Source organism: Bos indicus, chromosome 16 (genome assembly GCF_029378745.1).
Source record: "Bos indicus isolate NIAB-ARS_2022 breed Sahiwal x Tharparkar chromosome 16, NIAB-ARS_B.indTharparkar_mat_pri_1.0, whole genome shotgun sequence".
Lineage (NCBI taxonomy): Eukaryota > Metazoa > Chordata > Mammalia > Artiodactyla > Bovidae > Bos > Bos indicus.
Window position 1 is genome coordinate 2,334,864 of NC_091775.1, and position 18,114 is coordinate 2,352,977.

An 18,114-nucleotide genomic window follows, 5' to 3' on the forward strand; every position below is an offset into this window, starting at 1 on the left:
ATCAGATTTTTGAGGGTCTTGGGGCCCAGAAAACCTGTTAAGCAAATAGACTATATTTCATCAGTTCAGAGCCGCCATGGAGTTGAATAAACCCTATCATTTTATATACTACTGAAAAAGAAAAGTGATGCCAATTAGACTACGACACACCATCAGTTACGAATTCCAGTTCTTCATGAAGTTCCTTGCATATTTGTATAGCATTTCAGATGAGATCTGAGGATCTTAAAACTGGCAAGAATGTTCTGAGGCTCTCTGGAGAAACATCCCAGTTTAACAAATGGTCATATCCCTGCCTCCCAGTGTAGGCAGTTGAGTTGTGACTTCTAAACTTGAAGTGCTTGGCCTTTGTTCTGAAAGTAATCAGGTGAGCATGTATCAAATCATCGATCCTGTCAAAACCAGGCAATTACCCACATTTAAATACACTTGACTTGTTCCAGGTGAATTAAGCAAGGCATTTAAAATTCATTGTGCTCTTGGTATCTCCTAATTTGAATGTGGAGAAGTAGGGAAAAAAATTACCTGGCATTCAAGGACAGGAGCATTCATTTTTCCGAGTGTGATTTAGGCATGCAATTACCTGCCTATTCCTGAGAGCAGTGAGAGAAGGAGTAAATGTAGGCGTTGTCAAATATCAATTTTAGCTTCCTTTTTGACAAATTTTATAACATTTTTTAATTAGTAGGAAAGAATGACATCTTGAGTATTACCTTTGCTTCATTCTTTAGCCTCTTGCTGGATAAAAGAGTAAGTTGTACAAAGAATTGCCTTTTTGTAAAAAGAAGGCAGTGGGTAAAAGCAAACAATGCAAATTGCACCCAAACTAAATAGAAAGCTAAAACAGTTTAACTTTCTTAAAGATAACTACATCACATTTGGCTTGAAGTGGCAGTTATGTCACTATCATTATAAAACTTCTCAAGATGTTCTTACATGTCGCTGTAGACTTTGTAGAAATGCCTGGATGCTTACTATCTTAGTGTGAGATGATGAAAATTTGGCCTACTCTCCCTTTCTCTCAGTCTCATGTTTTCCACTGAGTGAGTACTAATGGGCTGCATTTGTCTTTGTAGGATGAGTGGCAGTGTACTGAGTGCAAGAAATTTAACTCTCCAAGCAAGAGGTACTGTTTTCGTTGCTGGGCCTTGAGGAAGGATTGGTATTCAGATTGTTCTAAGTTAACCCATTCTCTCTCCACGTCTGATATCACTGCCATACCTGAAAAGCAAGAAAGCGAAGGAGTTGATGTCCCTGACTGCAGAAGAACTGTATCAGCTCCAGTTGTTAGACCTAAAGATACATACGTAAAGGAAGAAAGCTCGAAACATTTTGATCCTTGCAACTCGGTGGAATTCTTGGATTTGGCTCATAGTTCCGAAAGCCAGGAGACCATATCAAGCATGGGAGAACAATCAGATAACCTTTTTGAACAGAGAAAAGATACAGAAAACATGGAGGATTGCCAGAATCTTTTGAAGCCATGTAGTCTGTGTGAGAAAAGACCACGAAACGGGAACATTATTCACGGGAGGACAGGCCATCTTGTCACTTGTTTTCATTGTGCCAGAAGACTAAAGAAGGCTGGGGCTTCTTGTCCTATTTGCAAGAAAGAGATTCAGTTGGTTATTAAGGTTTTTGTAGCATAGCTGAATCAGTGAATTACAGACAGACAGTAACAGAGCTGGTCATGTGTCCAAATATCAGTATTGAGCATCTCTACGCAGGGGTGACCCATTTCATACTTTGATTTATTCATGTGAACTTTTATGTTCTAGGTCATTTTTACCTCTAAACTTATAGAATTTGAGAATAAGTTCTTTAGAACTAGATTATCAATTTGGAGACTATTAACATTAAAAGAGAAGTTACCCATTCTGTCTTCAAAGATGAGGATCTGGGAGGGAGCAGTACACACAGAAATACATTCATTTTTATTTAATTTAATTTCTTACTGTTCTTTTCTGGTGGGGAATGTTCTTGGGCATCAAAATCCAAGGTGGCTATTAGAAAGATACTAAAGCTGTCAATGAAAAAGCATAAGTAAGTAATGTATAAAGTAGACTACTTTATGTTGTGTGGTTCAGAGAAATGATTATTTTTGTAATAATGTGCCTAGAACAGTGATATCCAACATTTTTGCTAACATACCTCAAAAAACAATTTTGAAAAAGTACATATGACTTTTTGCACCTTTTAAAAATTGAGGTGTAGTTAGCAAGCAATAAAGTGTTCCCTTCTGCTGAATTGTAGACATCTCAGTAGCCACCTGAAGCAAGCAATAGCACGTTTCTGTCTCCTCAGAATGTTCTCTTGTATCCTTTTCTAGGTAGTTCCTCCATCATTTCATGACTCTCACCCTCGATTAGTTTTCCTTTTGCACATGTTGAATTTGACTTCTAAATTTTTTAAATAAATTTAAGTACTTAAAGAGGATGTATCATCCAGTATATTGTAGATGTGCTTTAGATATATTTTTGCCAAAACCTTGGAGCTGTAGATTTGGCTGGTTGAATTTATAGAGAAAGTCCTGTCATATATACTGGCAAAGCCTATTCTCATTATAAAACTAATCAGCCAAGTCAGACTTCATTTTCAGTTGAAATGTTTGACTTTATATTAATTTATTTTTGGCCGCACAGTACAGCATATGGGATCCCCGGCCAGCATTCAGACCCGTGCCCCTGCTCAGGAGCGTGGAGCCTTGCCGTTGAACCGCCAGGGAGGCCCTGTTTGGCCTCATTTGTAATCCAGTTGCATGTGTTGCCTGCGTCTATGGCATAGCCTTCTCAATTGCAGTTCTAAGACAAGGCGCAGAGATTGTGACCAAAGCCCTCTGTGCTGTACTCTGCCCTCTTTGTTTCCTGGGAGCCTGCTAGGGGTTTTTGTCTTTTTATTTGATGCCTCTAGTGGTTTTTTTAATGTCCTAAGGCAGTGCCCCATAAGATTCTAGGTGGGTGAGAAGCAGCCTTTCTTCTGAGAATAGGGATTATGGCCATTGTGAAAAGGAAAGTATTTAAAGATAGCTCTGAAGAGGTTTTATCTGAGCACATAAATATTAGGATAATACATATGGAAATTGAAGATCTTAAAGTTGCTTTCCTTATAGATATTCCTGTCTACTTTCCCTATTGGAAGAAATTTTGGTGTATGCTCAGGGGTATGAATATTTTGAAGATCAAGGCCCTAAAATTATTAAATTTAAGGATCTTAAGAATGAACTTGGGTTGCTTGCTATAAGCCCAACTCAACTCCCTGCCCCAAACACACACATGCATGCATTCACAGGCGCTGGTACACACACAGGTACAGACAAAAATCCTTTATTTAGCATCGTATTTAGAGAAATTTTGTTAAAATCATAGAAATTAACCAGCACGCACTCATATAGTCAACCTCTTATTTTGCACATGAGGCTGAAAGGGTAAATGACTGCTAAAAGTCACAGCTAGTGATAGAGCTTTCTGGGATCCAAGTCTCCTACAGTAAATCTCTAAACCATGCTTTCTTCCTTCTCATTATTTGTTAACTGTTTAAACTGTGGTTTTTGTTGAATTTGGAATAACTGATGGCCTTAAAATACTGAAGAATATGAGCTGCAGCCAAAACAGGACTTCAGAGAGAATACTTAACTGTTTCTCCTCAAAGAGAAAAGGCAGTACATGTCAGCTCCTCGTACATAATCCGATAAGTTACTCCTCCCACTGGAAAGACAAGTAAAGGCAGCAGAGGAACCTGAACTGTCTGTCCAGTGTTTGTCCTCCTTGGGGGATGAAACTTAGGTCTCTGGCTGTCTCCAGGCATTAGGGACAAGGGTTTTTCCCCTCAGTAAATAGAATCAGTCCTTCAAGTTCAGTGTTTCATTAGACTATGGTAAGTGCTCTAAAAATTTAGGAAGTTAAGTAACTTTATACCCCATTCTCTCCCCACCCCACCCCCATACTACTCTTTTCATGATAGTTTGATAGCTATTGATTTTGTTTTAATTTTGCCAGTTAATTGCTTTTGCAAGTAAAATGAGGAATAGGGAGAGCTGGGATCTGCACTTGTACCCTCTGGTCCCTCTTATATGAAGTTGAGTTTTTGAAGAAAGCTTAATAAAAGTCTAAAATTTTTATTTTTGTATATAGATATTTGCTGCTAATTTGGTGCATCCTTGCCTAGCACAGAATCCTCTTATGCTACTCTACTTACTTTTTTCCCCCCTTGGATCACCTTGGTTTTTACTGTCCCCATTAGCAGTAAATACTTTGCTTAGAAGATTTTAAACTGCACATTTGAGCTGAAAATATTTGAATAAATACATTTAGGTTTACTGAACCCCTATCAAGAGTCTTGAACAACTTGAATGTTACAAAGAACTGTATCTGCAGAAGGAGGTAATATTTCTTTTGTAGCTTACCTGAAACCCAAGATGCTGCTTCTGCAGTTTGTTTTCCATTATCTAGGATCTTTGTTTTATTAATTTTTTTAATTTTTTATTTTATATCGGAGTGTAGCCAATTAACAATGTTATGATAGTTTTAAGTGCACAGCAAAGTGACTCAACCATACATATACATGTATCCATAAGAATTGGCCTGTGATGTGGGAGACCTTGCTTGCTTGGAAAATCCCATGAACAGAGGAGCCTGGCGGGCTATAGTCCCTGGGGTCTCAAAAGAGTCAGACACAACTGAGCAACTGACACTTCACTTCATTCTATCCTAAACTTCCCTGGAATCCAGGCTGCTGTATAACCTTGAACAGAGCTCCTTGTGCTATACAGTGGATCCTTTTTGTTACCCATTTTAAATATAGCAGTGTACATGTCGATCTGAGAGTCTCTATCCCTTCCCCCCACTTTTCCCCACTGGTAACTGTAAGTTCTCTAAGTCTGTGAATTTGCTTCTGATTTGTAATTAAGTTTATTTGTATAATTTCCTTTTTGATTCTGCATGTAAGGGATATCATGATATTTCCGTCATATCGTGTCATATGATACCATCTGATCTCTCTGGGTCCATCCATGTTGCTGCATATGGCATTATTTCATTCTTTTTAATGGCTGAATAGTATTCCATTGTGTATATGTACCACATCTTCCTTATCCATTCCTCTGTTGATGGGCACTTGGGTTGCTTCCAGTTTTTGGCTGTTGTAAACAACACTGCAATGAACACTGGGGTGCGTGTCCCTTCCGACCTGTTTTTCTCCACATATATTCCCAGGAGTGGGATTGCAGGGTCCTATGGTAGCTCTATTTTTAGTTTTTTTAAGGAAACTCCATACTGCTCTTTGTAGTGGCTGTACCATTTTACATTCTCACCAACAGCATAGGAGGGTTCCCTTCTCTCCACACCCTGTCCAGTATTTACTGTTTATGGATTTTTTGATAATGGCCATTTTGGCTGATGTGAGTTGATAACCTCATTGTAGTTTTGATTTGCATTTCTCTAGTAGCAATGTTGAACACCTTTTCATGTGCCACTAAGCCATCTATGTCTCCTTCTGAGAAATGTCTGTTTAGGTCTTCTGCCCATTTTTGTTGGTCTTTTAATGAAATTTTTTATTTTTAAGGTAATTGTGGATTCACGTGCAGCTGTAGGAAACAGTACAGAGAGATGCCTTGTAATCTGTAATAATTTGCCCCAATAATAACATCTTGAAAAGTTGTAGTGTAACATCACAACCAGGGTGTTGACGTTGAACGGTCAGGATAAAAAGCATTTCCATCACTGCTGGAATCCTTCTACAATCCTTTATAGACCTGTTAGGTTCCTTATAACCCTATCCGCTCTTTAGCCCTAGAAATTACTAATTTGTTTTCCATTTCTGTGATATTGTGACTTCAGAAATGCTCGTGCATGGAACCATATGGTATGCAACCTTTTGGGATTGGACTTTTTTTTTCCAGCATAATTGCCTGGAAATACATCTGAGTTGTATATATGAATAATTTGTTCTTTTAACTGCTGAGCTGTATTTTAGGGTATAGCTATACTACAGTTTGCTTAATCATTCACTCATTGAATGACATCTAGATTCTTTCTAGTTTTTGCCATTATAAAAAAAGCTGCTATAAGCATTTGTGAACATATTTTGGACAAACCGAAGTTCTAATTTCTCTGGGATAAATGCTTAGTAATACAATTGATAAGAAGGTATGGTAAATGAATTTTAGCTTTTAAGAATTGCCAAATGCTTTTTCCTTAATGGCTATGCCATTTCACTTTCTCACCAGCAGTTTAACAGTGATCCACTTCTCTGCATGATCACTAGAATTTGGTGCTTTCACTCTCTATAATATTTAATTTTAGTCATTCTGATAGATATGTGATGATATCCCATTGTGGTTTTAATTACAGTTTTCCTAATAACTGAACCTTTTAATTGGACCTGAAACAAGTGAGCCTGAACCGTGTATATGCTGTACGTCCATCCTCTTTGGTGAAGGGTTCATGCCTTTTGCCCATTTTCTAATTGCTTTCTTACTGTTGAGTTTTGGGTTCAGTTCAGTTCAGTTGCTCAGTTGTGTCCGACTCTGCAACCCCATGGACTGCAGCACGCCAGGCCTCCCTGTCCATCACCAACTCCCAGAGTTTACTCAAACCCATGTTCATTGAGTTGGTGATGCCATCCAACCATCTCATCCTGTTGTCCCCTTTTCCTCCTGCCCTCAATCTTTCCCAGCATCAGGGTCTTTTCAAATGAGTCAGCTCTTCACATCAGGTGGCCAAATTATTGGAGTTTCAGCTTCAACGTCAGTCCTTCCAATGAATATTCCGGATTGCTTTCTTTTAAGATGGACTGGGAGTTCTTTCTATGCTCTAGATATTAGTTCTTTGCTGTATATGCTGTATTTGTAAATATTTTCTCCCACTCTGTAGTTGGTCTTTTTATCCCTTTCAGATGATCTTTCTCAGAAATAGTTTGTAGTTTTGATAAAGTTCAGTTTATCAGTTTTTTTGTATATATTTTGTGCTTTGCTGTCAAGTCTAAAAATTCTTTGTTTTAGCCCCAAATCTGGAATATTTTGTCCTTGTTTTCTGTTAACAGTTTAGTGATCTGATATTTTACGTTTAAATCTGTGATTCATCTTGCTTTAATTTTGTATAAGTTGTGGTAATTAGATGAAGATTTTTCTTTTTTTTTGTCTATGATGCCCTATTGTCCCAGCAGCATTTGTTCAAAGACTATTTTTCACTTATTTATTTATTTTTGAAAACTTTTTATTTTATATTGGAGTGTAGTCAGTTAACAATATTGTGAAGTCAGGGAGTACTTTGGCTATTCAGGGTCTTGTCTCCATACAGATTTTAAGATTTTTTGTTCTAGTTCTGTGAAGAATGCCATTGATGATTTGATAGGGTTTACATTGAATCTGTAGATTGCCTTAGGGAGTATAGTCATTTTGATACTGTTGATTCTTCCAGTCCACAAAGTGTGTTTCATTTTCCCATTTCTTTGTGTCTCTGACTTCTTTCATCAGTATCTTACAGTTTTCAGAGTACACGTCTTTTGTCTCCTTAAGTAGGTTTATTCCTAAGATATTTTATTCATTTTGATGCAATGGTAAGTGAAATTGTTTCTTGAATCTCTGTCTAATCTTTTGTTGTTAGTGTATAGAAGTGCAAAAGATTTGTGTGTATTAATGTGCAGCCTGCAGCTTTACGGGCTTCGTGGATGAGTGCTGGTTTTCTGGCCATGTCTTGAGGATTTTCTGTGTAGAGGATCATGTCATATGCAGGCAGTGACAGTTCAACTTCTTTTCCAATTTGGATTCCTTTTATTTCTTTTTCTTCTCTGATTGCTGTAGCTAGGACTTCCAAAACTGTTGAATAAAAGTGGCGAGAGTGGATACCCTTGTCTTGTTTCTGGCCTTAGAAGAAATGCTTTCAGCTTTTTCCTGTTGAATATAACGTTAGCTGTAGGTTTGTCGAGTATAGCATTTATTATGTTGAGGTATGTTCCCTCTATATATACTTTCTGGAGAGTTTTTATCATAAACGAGTACTAAATTTTGTCAGAACCTTTTTCTGCATCTGTTGCTCATTGGGCTTCCCTGGTGGCTCAGATGGTAAAGAATCTGCATGCAATATAGGAGACCAAGGTTCAGTCTCTGGGTCGGGATGATCCTCTGGAGAAAGGCAACCCACTCCAGTATTCTTGTCTGGAAAATCCCATGGACAGAGGAGCCTAGAGGGCTACAGTCCATGGGGTCTCAAAGAGTCAGACATGACTGAGCAGCTTCCACTTGATTGATCATAAGGCTTTTATTCTTCAATTTTTTTAATGTGTAGACACTAATTTATAAATATTAAAAAAATCCTTGCATAACTGCAATAAATCCCACTTGATCATGGTGTGTGTATAACTGTTTTAATGTATTGTTGAATACGGATTTCGAGTATTTTGTTGGAAGATTTTTGTGTCTGTGTTCATCAGTGGTATTGGCTTGTAATTTTCTTTTTGTAGTATCTTTGTCTTGTCTTGACGTCAGGGTGATGGTGGCCTCATAGAATGAGTTTGGGGGTTTCCTTCCCGTCCAGTTTTTTGAAACAGTTTCCAGAAGGATAGCCATTAACTCGTCTCTAAATGTTTAATATATTAGATTTTGCCTGTGAAGTCATCAGGTCCTGGACTTTTGTTTGTTGGGAATTTTTAATCACAGTTTTCAATTTCAGTGCTTGTGATTGATCTGTTCGTATTTTCTGCTTCTTCCTGGTTCAGTCTTGGAATGCTGAACCTTTCTAAGAATATGTCCATTTCTTCCATGTTGTGCATTTTATTGGCATACAGTCGCCTGTAGTGGTCTCTCATGATCCTTTGTATTTCTGTGATGTCAGTTGTAGCTTCTCCTTTTTCATTTCTAATTTTATTGATTTGAGTCCTCTCCCTTTTTTTTCTTGATGAGTCTGGCTAGAGGTTTATCAATTTTGTTTATCTTTTCAAAGAACCAGCTTTTAGTTTCATTGATCTTTGCTGTTGTTTTCTTTGTCTCTATTCCAATTATTTTCTATCTGATCATTGTGATTTCTTTCCTTTCTACTATCTTTGAGGATTTTTTTTGGTTTTGAGTTTTGTTTGTTCTTTCTCTAGTTGCTTTGGGTATCAGGTTAGGTTGCTTAATTGAGGTTTTTTTCTTGTTTCCTGAGGTAAGACTTCCATAAACTTTCCTCCTAGAACTGCTTTTGCTGTATTTCATAGATTTTGGATTGTTGTGCTTTCATTTTCATTTGTCTCTAGATATTTATTTTCTCTTTGGTTTTTTTCAATGATCCATTGGTTGTTTAGTAGCATGTTGTTTAGCCTCCAACTGTTTGTTTGTTTATAGTTTTTTTCTTGTAATTTATTTCCAATCTCATAGCATGATGGTAAAAGAAGCTTGGTATTGTCTCAGTTTTCTTAAACTGACCGAGGCTTGCCTTGTGGCCCAGCACGTGGTCAGTCCTAGAGAATGTGCCGTGTGCACCTGAGAAGAAGGCGTATTCTGCTGCTTTTGGATGCAGTGCTCTATAAATATCAGTTAAGTCCATCTGATCTAATGTGTCACTTAAGGCCTTTGTTTCCTTGTTAACTTTCTGTGGGGTGTTAAAAGTCCACCACTCTTATGTGTTCCTGTCAGTTTCTCCCTTTATGACTCTTGTGCTGTGCCTAGTCACTCAGTCGTGTCTGACTCTTTGTGACCCCGTGAACAGGAGCCTGCCCAGCTCCTCTGTCCATGGGATTCTCCAGGCAAGAATACTGAAGTGGGCTGCCATTTATTTCCTTCTCCGTGGCTCTTAGTATTGGCCTTACATATTGAGGTGCTTCTGCATTGGGTGCATATATATTTACAGTTGTTCTTGCATTTACGGTGTCTTCTTGGATTGATCCGTTGATCATTATGTATTGTCATCCTTTGTCTCTTATGTGCTCTGGGTGCTAAGTCGCTTCATAGTCTTGACTCTGCGACTCCATGGATTGCAGCCCGCCAGACTCCTCTGTCCATGGGATTCTCCAGGCAAGAACGCAGGAGTGGATTGCCACGCCCTCCTCCAAGGAATCTTCCCAACTCAGGGATCAAACCTGTGTCTCCTGTGTCTCTTGCATTGGCAGGCGGGTTCTTTAACACTAGTGCCACCTGGGAACTTATCACAGTGTTTATTTTAAAATCTGTTTGTCTGATACGAGTATTGCTATTCCAGCTGTCTTTTGCATTTCCATTTTCATGGAATACCTTCTTCCATCCCCCAGGATCTTTATTAAATGTTGTTCGGGAGCATAGCACAGCGAGTAGAATTCCTTGTGTTTCTCGGCTTAGAATGGGTTAGGGAGTCTTAAAAGGGCCAAATAAAACTATCAGAGCAGTGCTTTACCTGCAGTAACTTTTTTTTTTTTTTTGCAGTAACTTTTAAATCATCTTCTTGATCTATTTTTGATCTTGTTCTTTTTTCAATGTCACTGTGGTACAGATAAGTATGACAAGGTTTGTATGTTAAAACTTCATAGTTTATTGCTATATGATGATTAAACGCTTGACTTCCAAACACTAGCATTTAGTTTGTAATTAGGGTGGTGATAATGCTCTGGTTTTCTGGAGACAGGGCCAGTTTACTCCTGTTTTTCAGCATCTTACACAGGTTGTCTCTGTCTCTCCCTTTTCACTTTCAAATGTCTTCTTTTAGGCATTAAATTATTATGGTCCTAGTTATAGATAAGGCATGCTTAGCTTGAAATCTTAATTGTGTGGAAAAGATCTGTTAAAGTAGGTGTCAGTGGAGTTTATTGTTTCCACTGCGTTACACCATAGACTTGTGATTAATGAGATCATCCCACATTAGCATCAGATTTCTTATTTTAGTTATCTAAATTAATATTTATGACCATGTTATCCCAGACAAAATGTTCAAACCAGAAATGACAAATCCTTAGAAAAGCAATGAATTTCTAATTTATAGCTAAAAATGTCTCCTGCCTCTTATTAATTCATTCTACTTGCACTGTTACTTATAATACTTGGTATGCTTGGTACTTATAATACTTTGTATGCTTTTGTATTTTATACTTAATCAGACTTTATCTTAGAGCAAGGCTTTAAGTTGATATTAACATTTCTTCAGAGTCCATCTATGGAATATCATAGATTCCCAATCCTAGACTTGAACAATGGATCAGCGTCCAGACAGACCAGCTTCTAAACTGCCACAAACTTGTCTTAAGATTGAATCACTGCCAAGGGTTTGAAATATTCAGTTGTGTTTTAATAATAATTTATGTATTAAAGCTGTATGTAATGCTTTATGTGATGTTATTTTGTTTGTAAGAACTTATTTTTGAAGATTAGGATCTTATTTTTAGGTTGCCTTTTTTTGAAATGTTCTTTCAATGCAATGTTGGCTTCTTTGACAGTTGCTAAGGAGAAATGTGTGAACTGTTGGATCAGTGTATCTACAGAGCTGTTGTAGTGTTATGCTTCGTTTTCTTTTAGAAAGTAGGAAACTTGTTAAACAACTATTTGGTTTTTCCCCACAGACAGTTGTTATGATCTTCTGAAAGTGTGATTTCCTCCTTTCTCTCTTTTTGCCGCATTTCATGGCATGTGGACTTTCTCCAACCAGGGACTGAACCCGTGCCTTCTGCGCCGGAAGCATGGAGTCTTACCCATTGCCAGGGAAGTCTGAAAGTAAAGTATATGGTTTTAGATACTGTGAATCTGTTGTTTTCCGTTTAGCCAAATATCTGCTTAAATTGTTCATGTCCTAAAGAAGAGTTCATCCTGACAGTTCTCTCATTCGTGGGTGTTGATGTATGCACACACGCTATCAAGACTTAATGCTTTGCTAAAACTGGCTGCAGACCAGGTGATTTTAGAATCTGCACTTCAGAGATAAAGAAACCTGCAAGCTCTCCCCTGTGCCAAAAATACCACATACAGTGTTTACAAATGTCTAGAATTTTGCACTGCCATAGGGTACCTGAGGTTACTTTACTGGAATTGTCCGCATCTGTGATTAGCTGAGTTGCAGTTTAGCATATGAGGAGAAATATTGGAGACTCTAAAGCTAAACTGGAAATGGAAATTATCTGCGGTGGTGGTTCAGGTGACCCCCCAGACCTAATCTGGAAACAGTTTTTTCCAGATGGCCTTGAGATACTCTTTTTGTTGATAGAGCTTTCCTTGCTGGCCATTGCTATATTCTTTCTTTAGCAACCAGATCTCTTTTTCTTCTGTGGGAAAATGTCCTATTAGTATTTTGAGATCTTTTAATGCAATGAATATGCAATCCCAAATAATGCCACTGTTGGTGAATGTGGTATTGTTAAAATATTATAATAAGCTTACACTTGGGGTTTCCTGTACTTCTCTCAAGAGCCTTTTGAATGACTGGAATGTCACAGAGAAAGAAGTGTTCAGAAAGAGGTAGTTAGTATTTCTGGGAAGCTTACCTGAAATCCAGGATGCTGCTTCTGCAGGTTGTTCTTCACTGGGGATCTTTATTAAATGTCATCTTGGAGGAGAGCCCAGCAGGTAGAACTGCTTATTTCTTGGGGCAGGATGGGTCAAGAATCCTAAAAGGGGCCAGATGGTGCTGTCAGAGCAATTCCTTTCTCAGTTGCTGTAGTTTGAAAAATACTTGTTGTAGTTGCTGTAGTTTGATAAATACTTTATTGAAAATTAATACTTAAAACATTTTATCAGAATATCTGATTTCTTATCCCAAGGCTTTTTTTTGTTTTTGTTTTTAAACAGTAAAAACTTTGTTGTCAGACATTTCCCATTCCTGTTGTTCTTTTTCCTTGGAATTCAAAGTTATTATCTACTTCTGGATATTGCTTTTATCTTGAAGGCCTTTCTGTATCACCCCTTGGACGGTTGTAACTCCAGTGTCTTTAGATAATATTCCTCTTTTCCAGTCAGTCCTGGGGAATGTTTCTCCTGCAGAATTAGGTGGTGGAGTCTAGCAATAAGAAGCAAAGACATGACATCAGAGCTACTGTCTATTAAAAACAACTGTAGATGAAGATTTGTGTGTATGAACTGTTTATTTCATCAGTGTGTTGGAGTGTAGGAGATTTGTGTATGTGAGCTGTTTATTTCATTGTGTGTTGCAGTGTAGGTGATTAACAGTGTTGTGTTGGTTTCGGGTGTGCAGCAAAGCGATTCAGTTATACCTATACATATATCTGTTCTTTTTCAAAGTCGTTTCCCACTTAGGTTGTTAGATAATATTGAGCAGAGTTCATTTTATCTTGCTTTAACTTTTTACTTAATATAAAGTATATTGGAGTATAGCCGATTAGCAATGTTGTGACAGTTTCAGGCGCACAGCCATACATATACAGGTGTCCGTCCTTCCCCAAAGTCCCCTCCCATACAGACTGCCACCCAGTACTGAGCAGAGTTCTCTGTGCTGCAGAGTAGGTTGTCCATTTTAAATATAGAACTGTGTACATTGTCCCCCTATTCAGTTTGCCTCATTTTTTTCTTTTTCATAAAGAATCAAAATGCCTCATTTAGTTTTTTCTTTTCCTCTTGTGAAAGTTACAGAAAATGTTTTTTAAAGGAGTGCAGTGTTTCTGGCCTCCTCATCACCTAGCAAGGCAGCCTCTTAAACAGGACTCTCTTCTAGTCTATAGCCAGGCACTGTTAAGTGCTTCTTGGATAGAGATAAGGAATAAACTTATTCTACCATCATGAGTCCTAATCTTGACCTTCTTAAGCCTCAGTTTTTCTCATCTGTAAAATGAGTTCATATACTACTCTTTCTACCTCATAGTTTGTTGGGGGGATTAAGTGTGGGAGGTAATAGAACCTCTGGTTGCCTTGAATAAGATACTAGACGTTGTTAAGCTTTTGGTAGACCACGCTCTGGGGTATATATTCAGAATGCCTCGTCTCCTAGAAGCTGAGCTCCCCTTTGTGCCTGCCTAGCAGAGCCTACGTTGCTTCCTTTTACCCATGCCTCCAGCTTATGTATCCTTTGCTTCACATGATCTCTTGTCTAGAAGAGTTCAGGCCCTAGGTTCTGAGAGAACTGTGTATATAAATTTGGGTAGTAGCTACAACTGCCTTGCTATGGTCTTGATATAAAAAATTCTGTCTTACGTGCACTTGAATAGGTGGCATAAAATGCAATCAGTGTATAGAAATCATGCAGATTTCCAAATAACATCTAATTAGGTAGTCATAATTAATAATAGTAGCAAATACGGTGGGGAAAAAAAAACCAACTTTGAAACCAGCCCAGAACTTGAGGAAAGGAGATGTGTTCATGAGCTCTTGCCTGATCTTTATAAGCATTACTAAGTTGGTAGCTCTGTATCTTTTTGCACTATGTGTTTGGTTTTGTTGTGCTTTTTTGTGTATTAAATAATTTTCATTTTGTCATTTTGTGGTGTCATTATTGGGGAAATACAGAATTGTTTTTGTATACAGCAAGATCTTGTTTTCTGCCTTTGAATTTGTGTCAGACCACAAATTTGGTCTGATGGGAATGAATGAAGAGAGTAGCTTTTACAATAGAAGATATTGTACTTAAAAACAACTTTTAACCCACCCCCACCCCCAATCATACACACAATTAACTATTAATAGAGTAAGTGTTATATTTCACTTTTAGGTTCCCAGTCTCGAAGGAAACCTCAAAATTTGCGGAGAATTTTTTATTAGCCTTCCCTGGTGACTTAGATGGTAAAGAATCTGCCTGCAATGTGGGAGACCTGGGTTCAGTCCCTGGGTAGGAAGATTCTCTGGAGAAGGAAATGGCAACCCACTCCAGTATTCTTGCCTGGAAAATCCCATGGATGGAGGAGCCTGGCGGCCTATTTCAATTTCAGGTTCCTAATCTTGAAGGAAACCTCAGAATTTGCAGAGTATTTTTTATTAATAACTTGAGCTAAGGCAGTGAGTTGTAGAGGTTCCCCGTAGAGCCCTTGAGAATTAGAGCTCATAGCGCACCTGCATGTCCAGAGTGGTTTAAGGCAAGCCTTCTTCCGGTCCCAAGACTGCCCGACTCTTCAGAACCCATGAGTACATCAACCTGTCTACCACCCTCTGCTACTGATGTAGAGATTTCAGGATTGCCATTGAGTTTATAAAGGGGCGCCAAGTGCAGGATTCTATTTCATTGTGGTTTTGAATTGAGGCTTGTGTGAGAGGTACTGAGGGCTTGTCACAAAGTATGCACTGATCACTTGTATGCTGAGCATGTGCTGGGGTCTCTAGCAGGGATCCTAAACTTTTGGGGATTTAGCCCTCCTTGAAAAGCTACTAAAACTTATGAAATCTCATGTTAAAAGTACATTTCACATTTACTTCCAGGAGCTTCATTGAAACTAGTCTGTGACCCTCCAGGTTCTGTTCTTTGGAGGGATGTCAGAGAAAAGTGAAATGTGTCCATTAAGAGTTTGGCTAGCTCACATCCAAGGCCGTTAAGGTGGATAAACCTGGTCAGCTGTCCCGAGCTGACAGCTATCACGTAGTTGCCACAGATGGGCACTTGTACGACTTCTGGGAGCACAAATGATATGCCCTAGAGATAGTAGACGCTTGTATGAGGAGCACCTGGGGGGCGGGGTGGGGGTGACGCTGGAAATAGGGATGGCATCTTAAAAAGGAGAGCAGGGTACTTCCCTAGTGGTCTGGTGGCTAAGACTCTGCACTCCCGAGGCTGGGGTCCAAGGGTTCACTTGCTGGTCAGGGAACTAGATCCCACGTGCCTCAACTAAGATTTTTATATACCACAAATTAACATTTTTAAAAAAATAAAAATGAAAACGTTAGAGATAAGGATGGAGCCAGTTTCTGTGTTCATACAACTATTTCCATGTTTTGTGACCTCTTTAAAAAGTTACTTTTTAATAACAACTGCATACTTTATTTGTTACCTGGATTTTGTATGCTACTCAGCTTGATTCCTGGTACTGCAGATTTGTAATCTTTCCTGAATGTAGTCTTGAGGCTAGAAAGCAAGCTGAAACCAGTAACTGAGTTAAATAGTTGTTAACAGACAAATCCCTAGCCAGTACTTGTTTGCTGGGATTTGCTTAAATCCACCCTCTAAAGGCATAACAAGTATTAGTGCTATTAGAAAAATTTCAGGTTGTTAACATGTTTGGGGGTAGAGGGATAATCTTGCTATGTACATGCCCAACCCTAAATTAATATTTTCTTTTGGCCTTTTTTTTCTCTTCAAAATAAAGGATGTAAGTGTAAATATGAACCAGAGCCTGCTTGGTACTGGGAATACCATAGTGAATAAAGAATCTCCCTCAACTTGCCTAACAGTCCAGCAGTTTAGTTAGGGACATAAGACAGTTTCCACACAGACTAAGGAAGCAGCAACGAAAGAGCTGCAGGTAAGAGAATGGCTCGTTGGAGAAACATAAGCTTGTTCCGCCTTTCTGGACCAAAGGCTGTGATTGGAGACGTGACGAGAGATGGGACTGGAGTGTTGGAGGGGCTGGGTGACAAAGCTGTGATAAGCCAAGCTAGCAAGTTTGAGCCTTACCCTGAAGGCAGTGGAGAGCTGTCAAAGGACTTTAATGAGGAGTGTAACATGATCTTATTTGCATTTTTGAAAGATCATTCTGGCTGCATTGTTGATAAGAGACTGGAGTGCTGGCTATATCAAAGACAGAGCTAGGCTGTGGTGACAGTCTGGGCTGGAATGATGATACTCCTAAGCTAATGGCCATGAACCTGGAAAGAATAATAATAGGTAACATTTACTGAGCACTTAATATGTGCTGACCTGGCATCTGTTTTCCCATGAGGTATTTAAGACTTTGCAAAATTACTCTGTCCAAGGCAAGTAAGAATTGAAGAGCTGGCAGTTGAAACCATTGTACCTGAGACAAAAAGCCCAAAAGAAATGCATGGATTTGAGAGAAATCAACATGGAGGTGACAGCCTTCTTGAATGAGTGTGGATATGAGGGAGAGGGAGGTGTCAAGGAGGGCTTGGACAGTTGGTGGATGGTGGTGCCATTCATTGAGATAAAGAATATGGGTAAAAGTGTAGGTGCTGATGAGGTAGGAAAAGATGAGTTGGATGTGTTGATTTTGTGCATATAAGGAGATTCAAATGGAAATAGAGCTCATGAGAGACCTGGGCTGTAAATATTAAGTATCTGTTACGCATCTTATACTTTCTAGGTACTGGGAATACAGTGGTGAAAGTGACGAATGTGGACCCTGCTCTCATGGCTTAGGGAAACTAACTGGTTAAGCACGTACTATTCGTGCACAGAAGAATTGCGTTGGGAGAATACATGCTGCTATGAAAAATATAGAAGAGGGGCCTTATTTAGTCGAGGGTCTAGGAACAACTACCTTGAAGAAATGAGAACCTGAGATCTAAAGGCAGGAGAGGAGTTTGAAGAGGTGGGGAAGCATGCTGCAGGTAAGAGGAGACACGCAAGGGCCAGGAAGGGGCAGCCCACTCCAGCACTCTTGCCTGGACAATCCCGTGGACGGAGGAGCCTGGCGGGCTGCAGTCGATGGGGTCACACAGAGTCGGACACGACTGAGCGACTTAACACGCATGCACGCTCGCAAGGGCCTTTAAGGTGAGGAAGCAGTGACATCTAAGAAGGCTTGCTGAAAGCATGGAAGGAGAGTTGGCGTATAATAGAGGAGGTGGCTGGGACAAGAGTTTGAAGAGAATGGAGAAGATCTAAAACTGATACTCGAGAACAGCGGGGAGAACAGAGTAGGAAACTTTTGCAAGGCAGTTGCCTGAGAGTACTCCATCTCTGGGCATCCCAGGTGGCCCTAGTGGTAAAGAACCTGCCTGCCAATGCAGGAGACATGCTGGTTTGAGTCAGGAAGATCCCCTGGAGCAGGGTGTGGCAACCGCTCCAGTATTCTTGCACCACTGACATTTTAGGTTGGAAAATTCTTTGCTGGGCGGGGGGATGTTCTGTGTACTAGAGGATGTTGAACAGCATCTGTGGCCTCTACACTAGATGCCCGCAGCCAGTAGCACTCCCTGCCCAACCGATTATGACAATCAAACATGTCTCCAGACATTGGCAGGTGTCGCTTAAGGAGAGAATGGCCCCAGTTGAGAACCAGGAGGTCCAGCTGCTGAGTGCTTCTGGAGGAAAGTCACGCAGCTTGCAGACTGCTCTTACTGCACATCCAGGT

At 39.4% G+C, this 18,114-nt stretch overlaps 1 protein-coding gene across 5 annotated transcripts in view; it reads left to right on the top strand.

The window, feature by feature from the left end:
• The window catches only part of MDM4 (MDM4 regulator of p53), a 51,913-nt gene extending 37,560 nt beyond the window's left edge, over window positions 1-14,353 (top strand). For all 5 annotated transcript variants that reach the window (XM_070767775.1, XM_019976601.2, XM_070767776.1 and 2 more), the window contains one exon: window positions 1,077-14,353. In XM_070767775.1, the coding sequence (XP_070623876.1) occupies window positions 1,077-1,649 (573 nt within the window). In that variant the 3' untranslated portion in view covers window positions 1,650-14,353. The remainder of the gene's footprint in view (window positions 1-1,076) is intronic.
• Window positions 14,354-18,114: the final 3,761 nt, after the last annotated feature.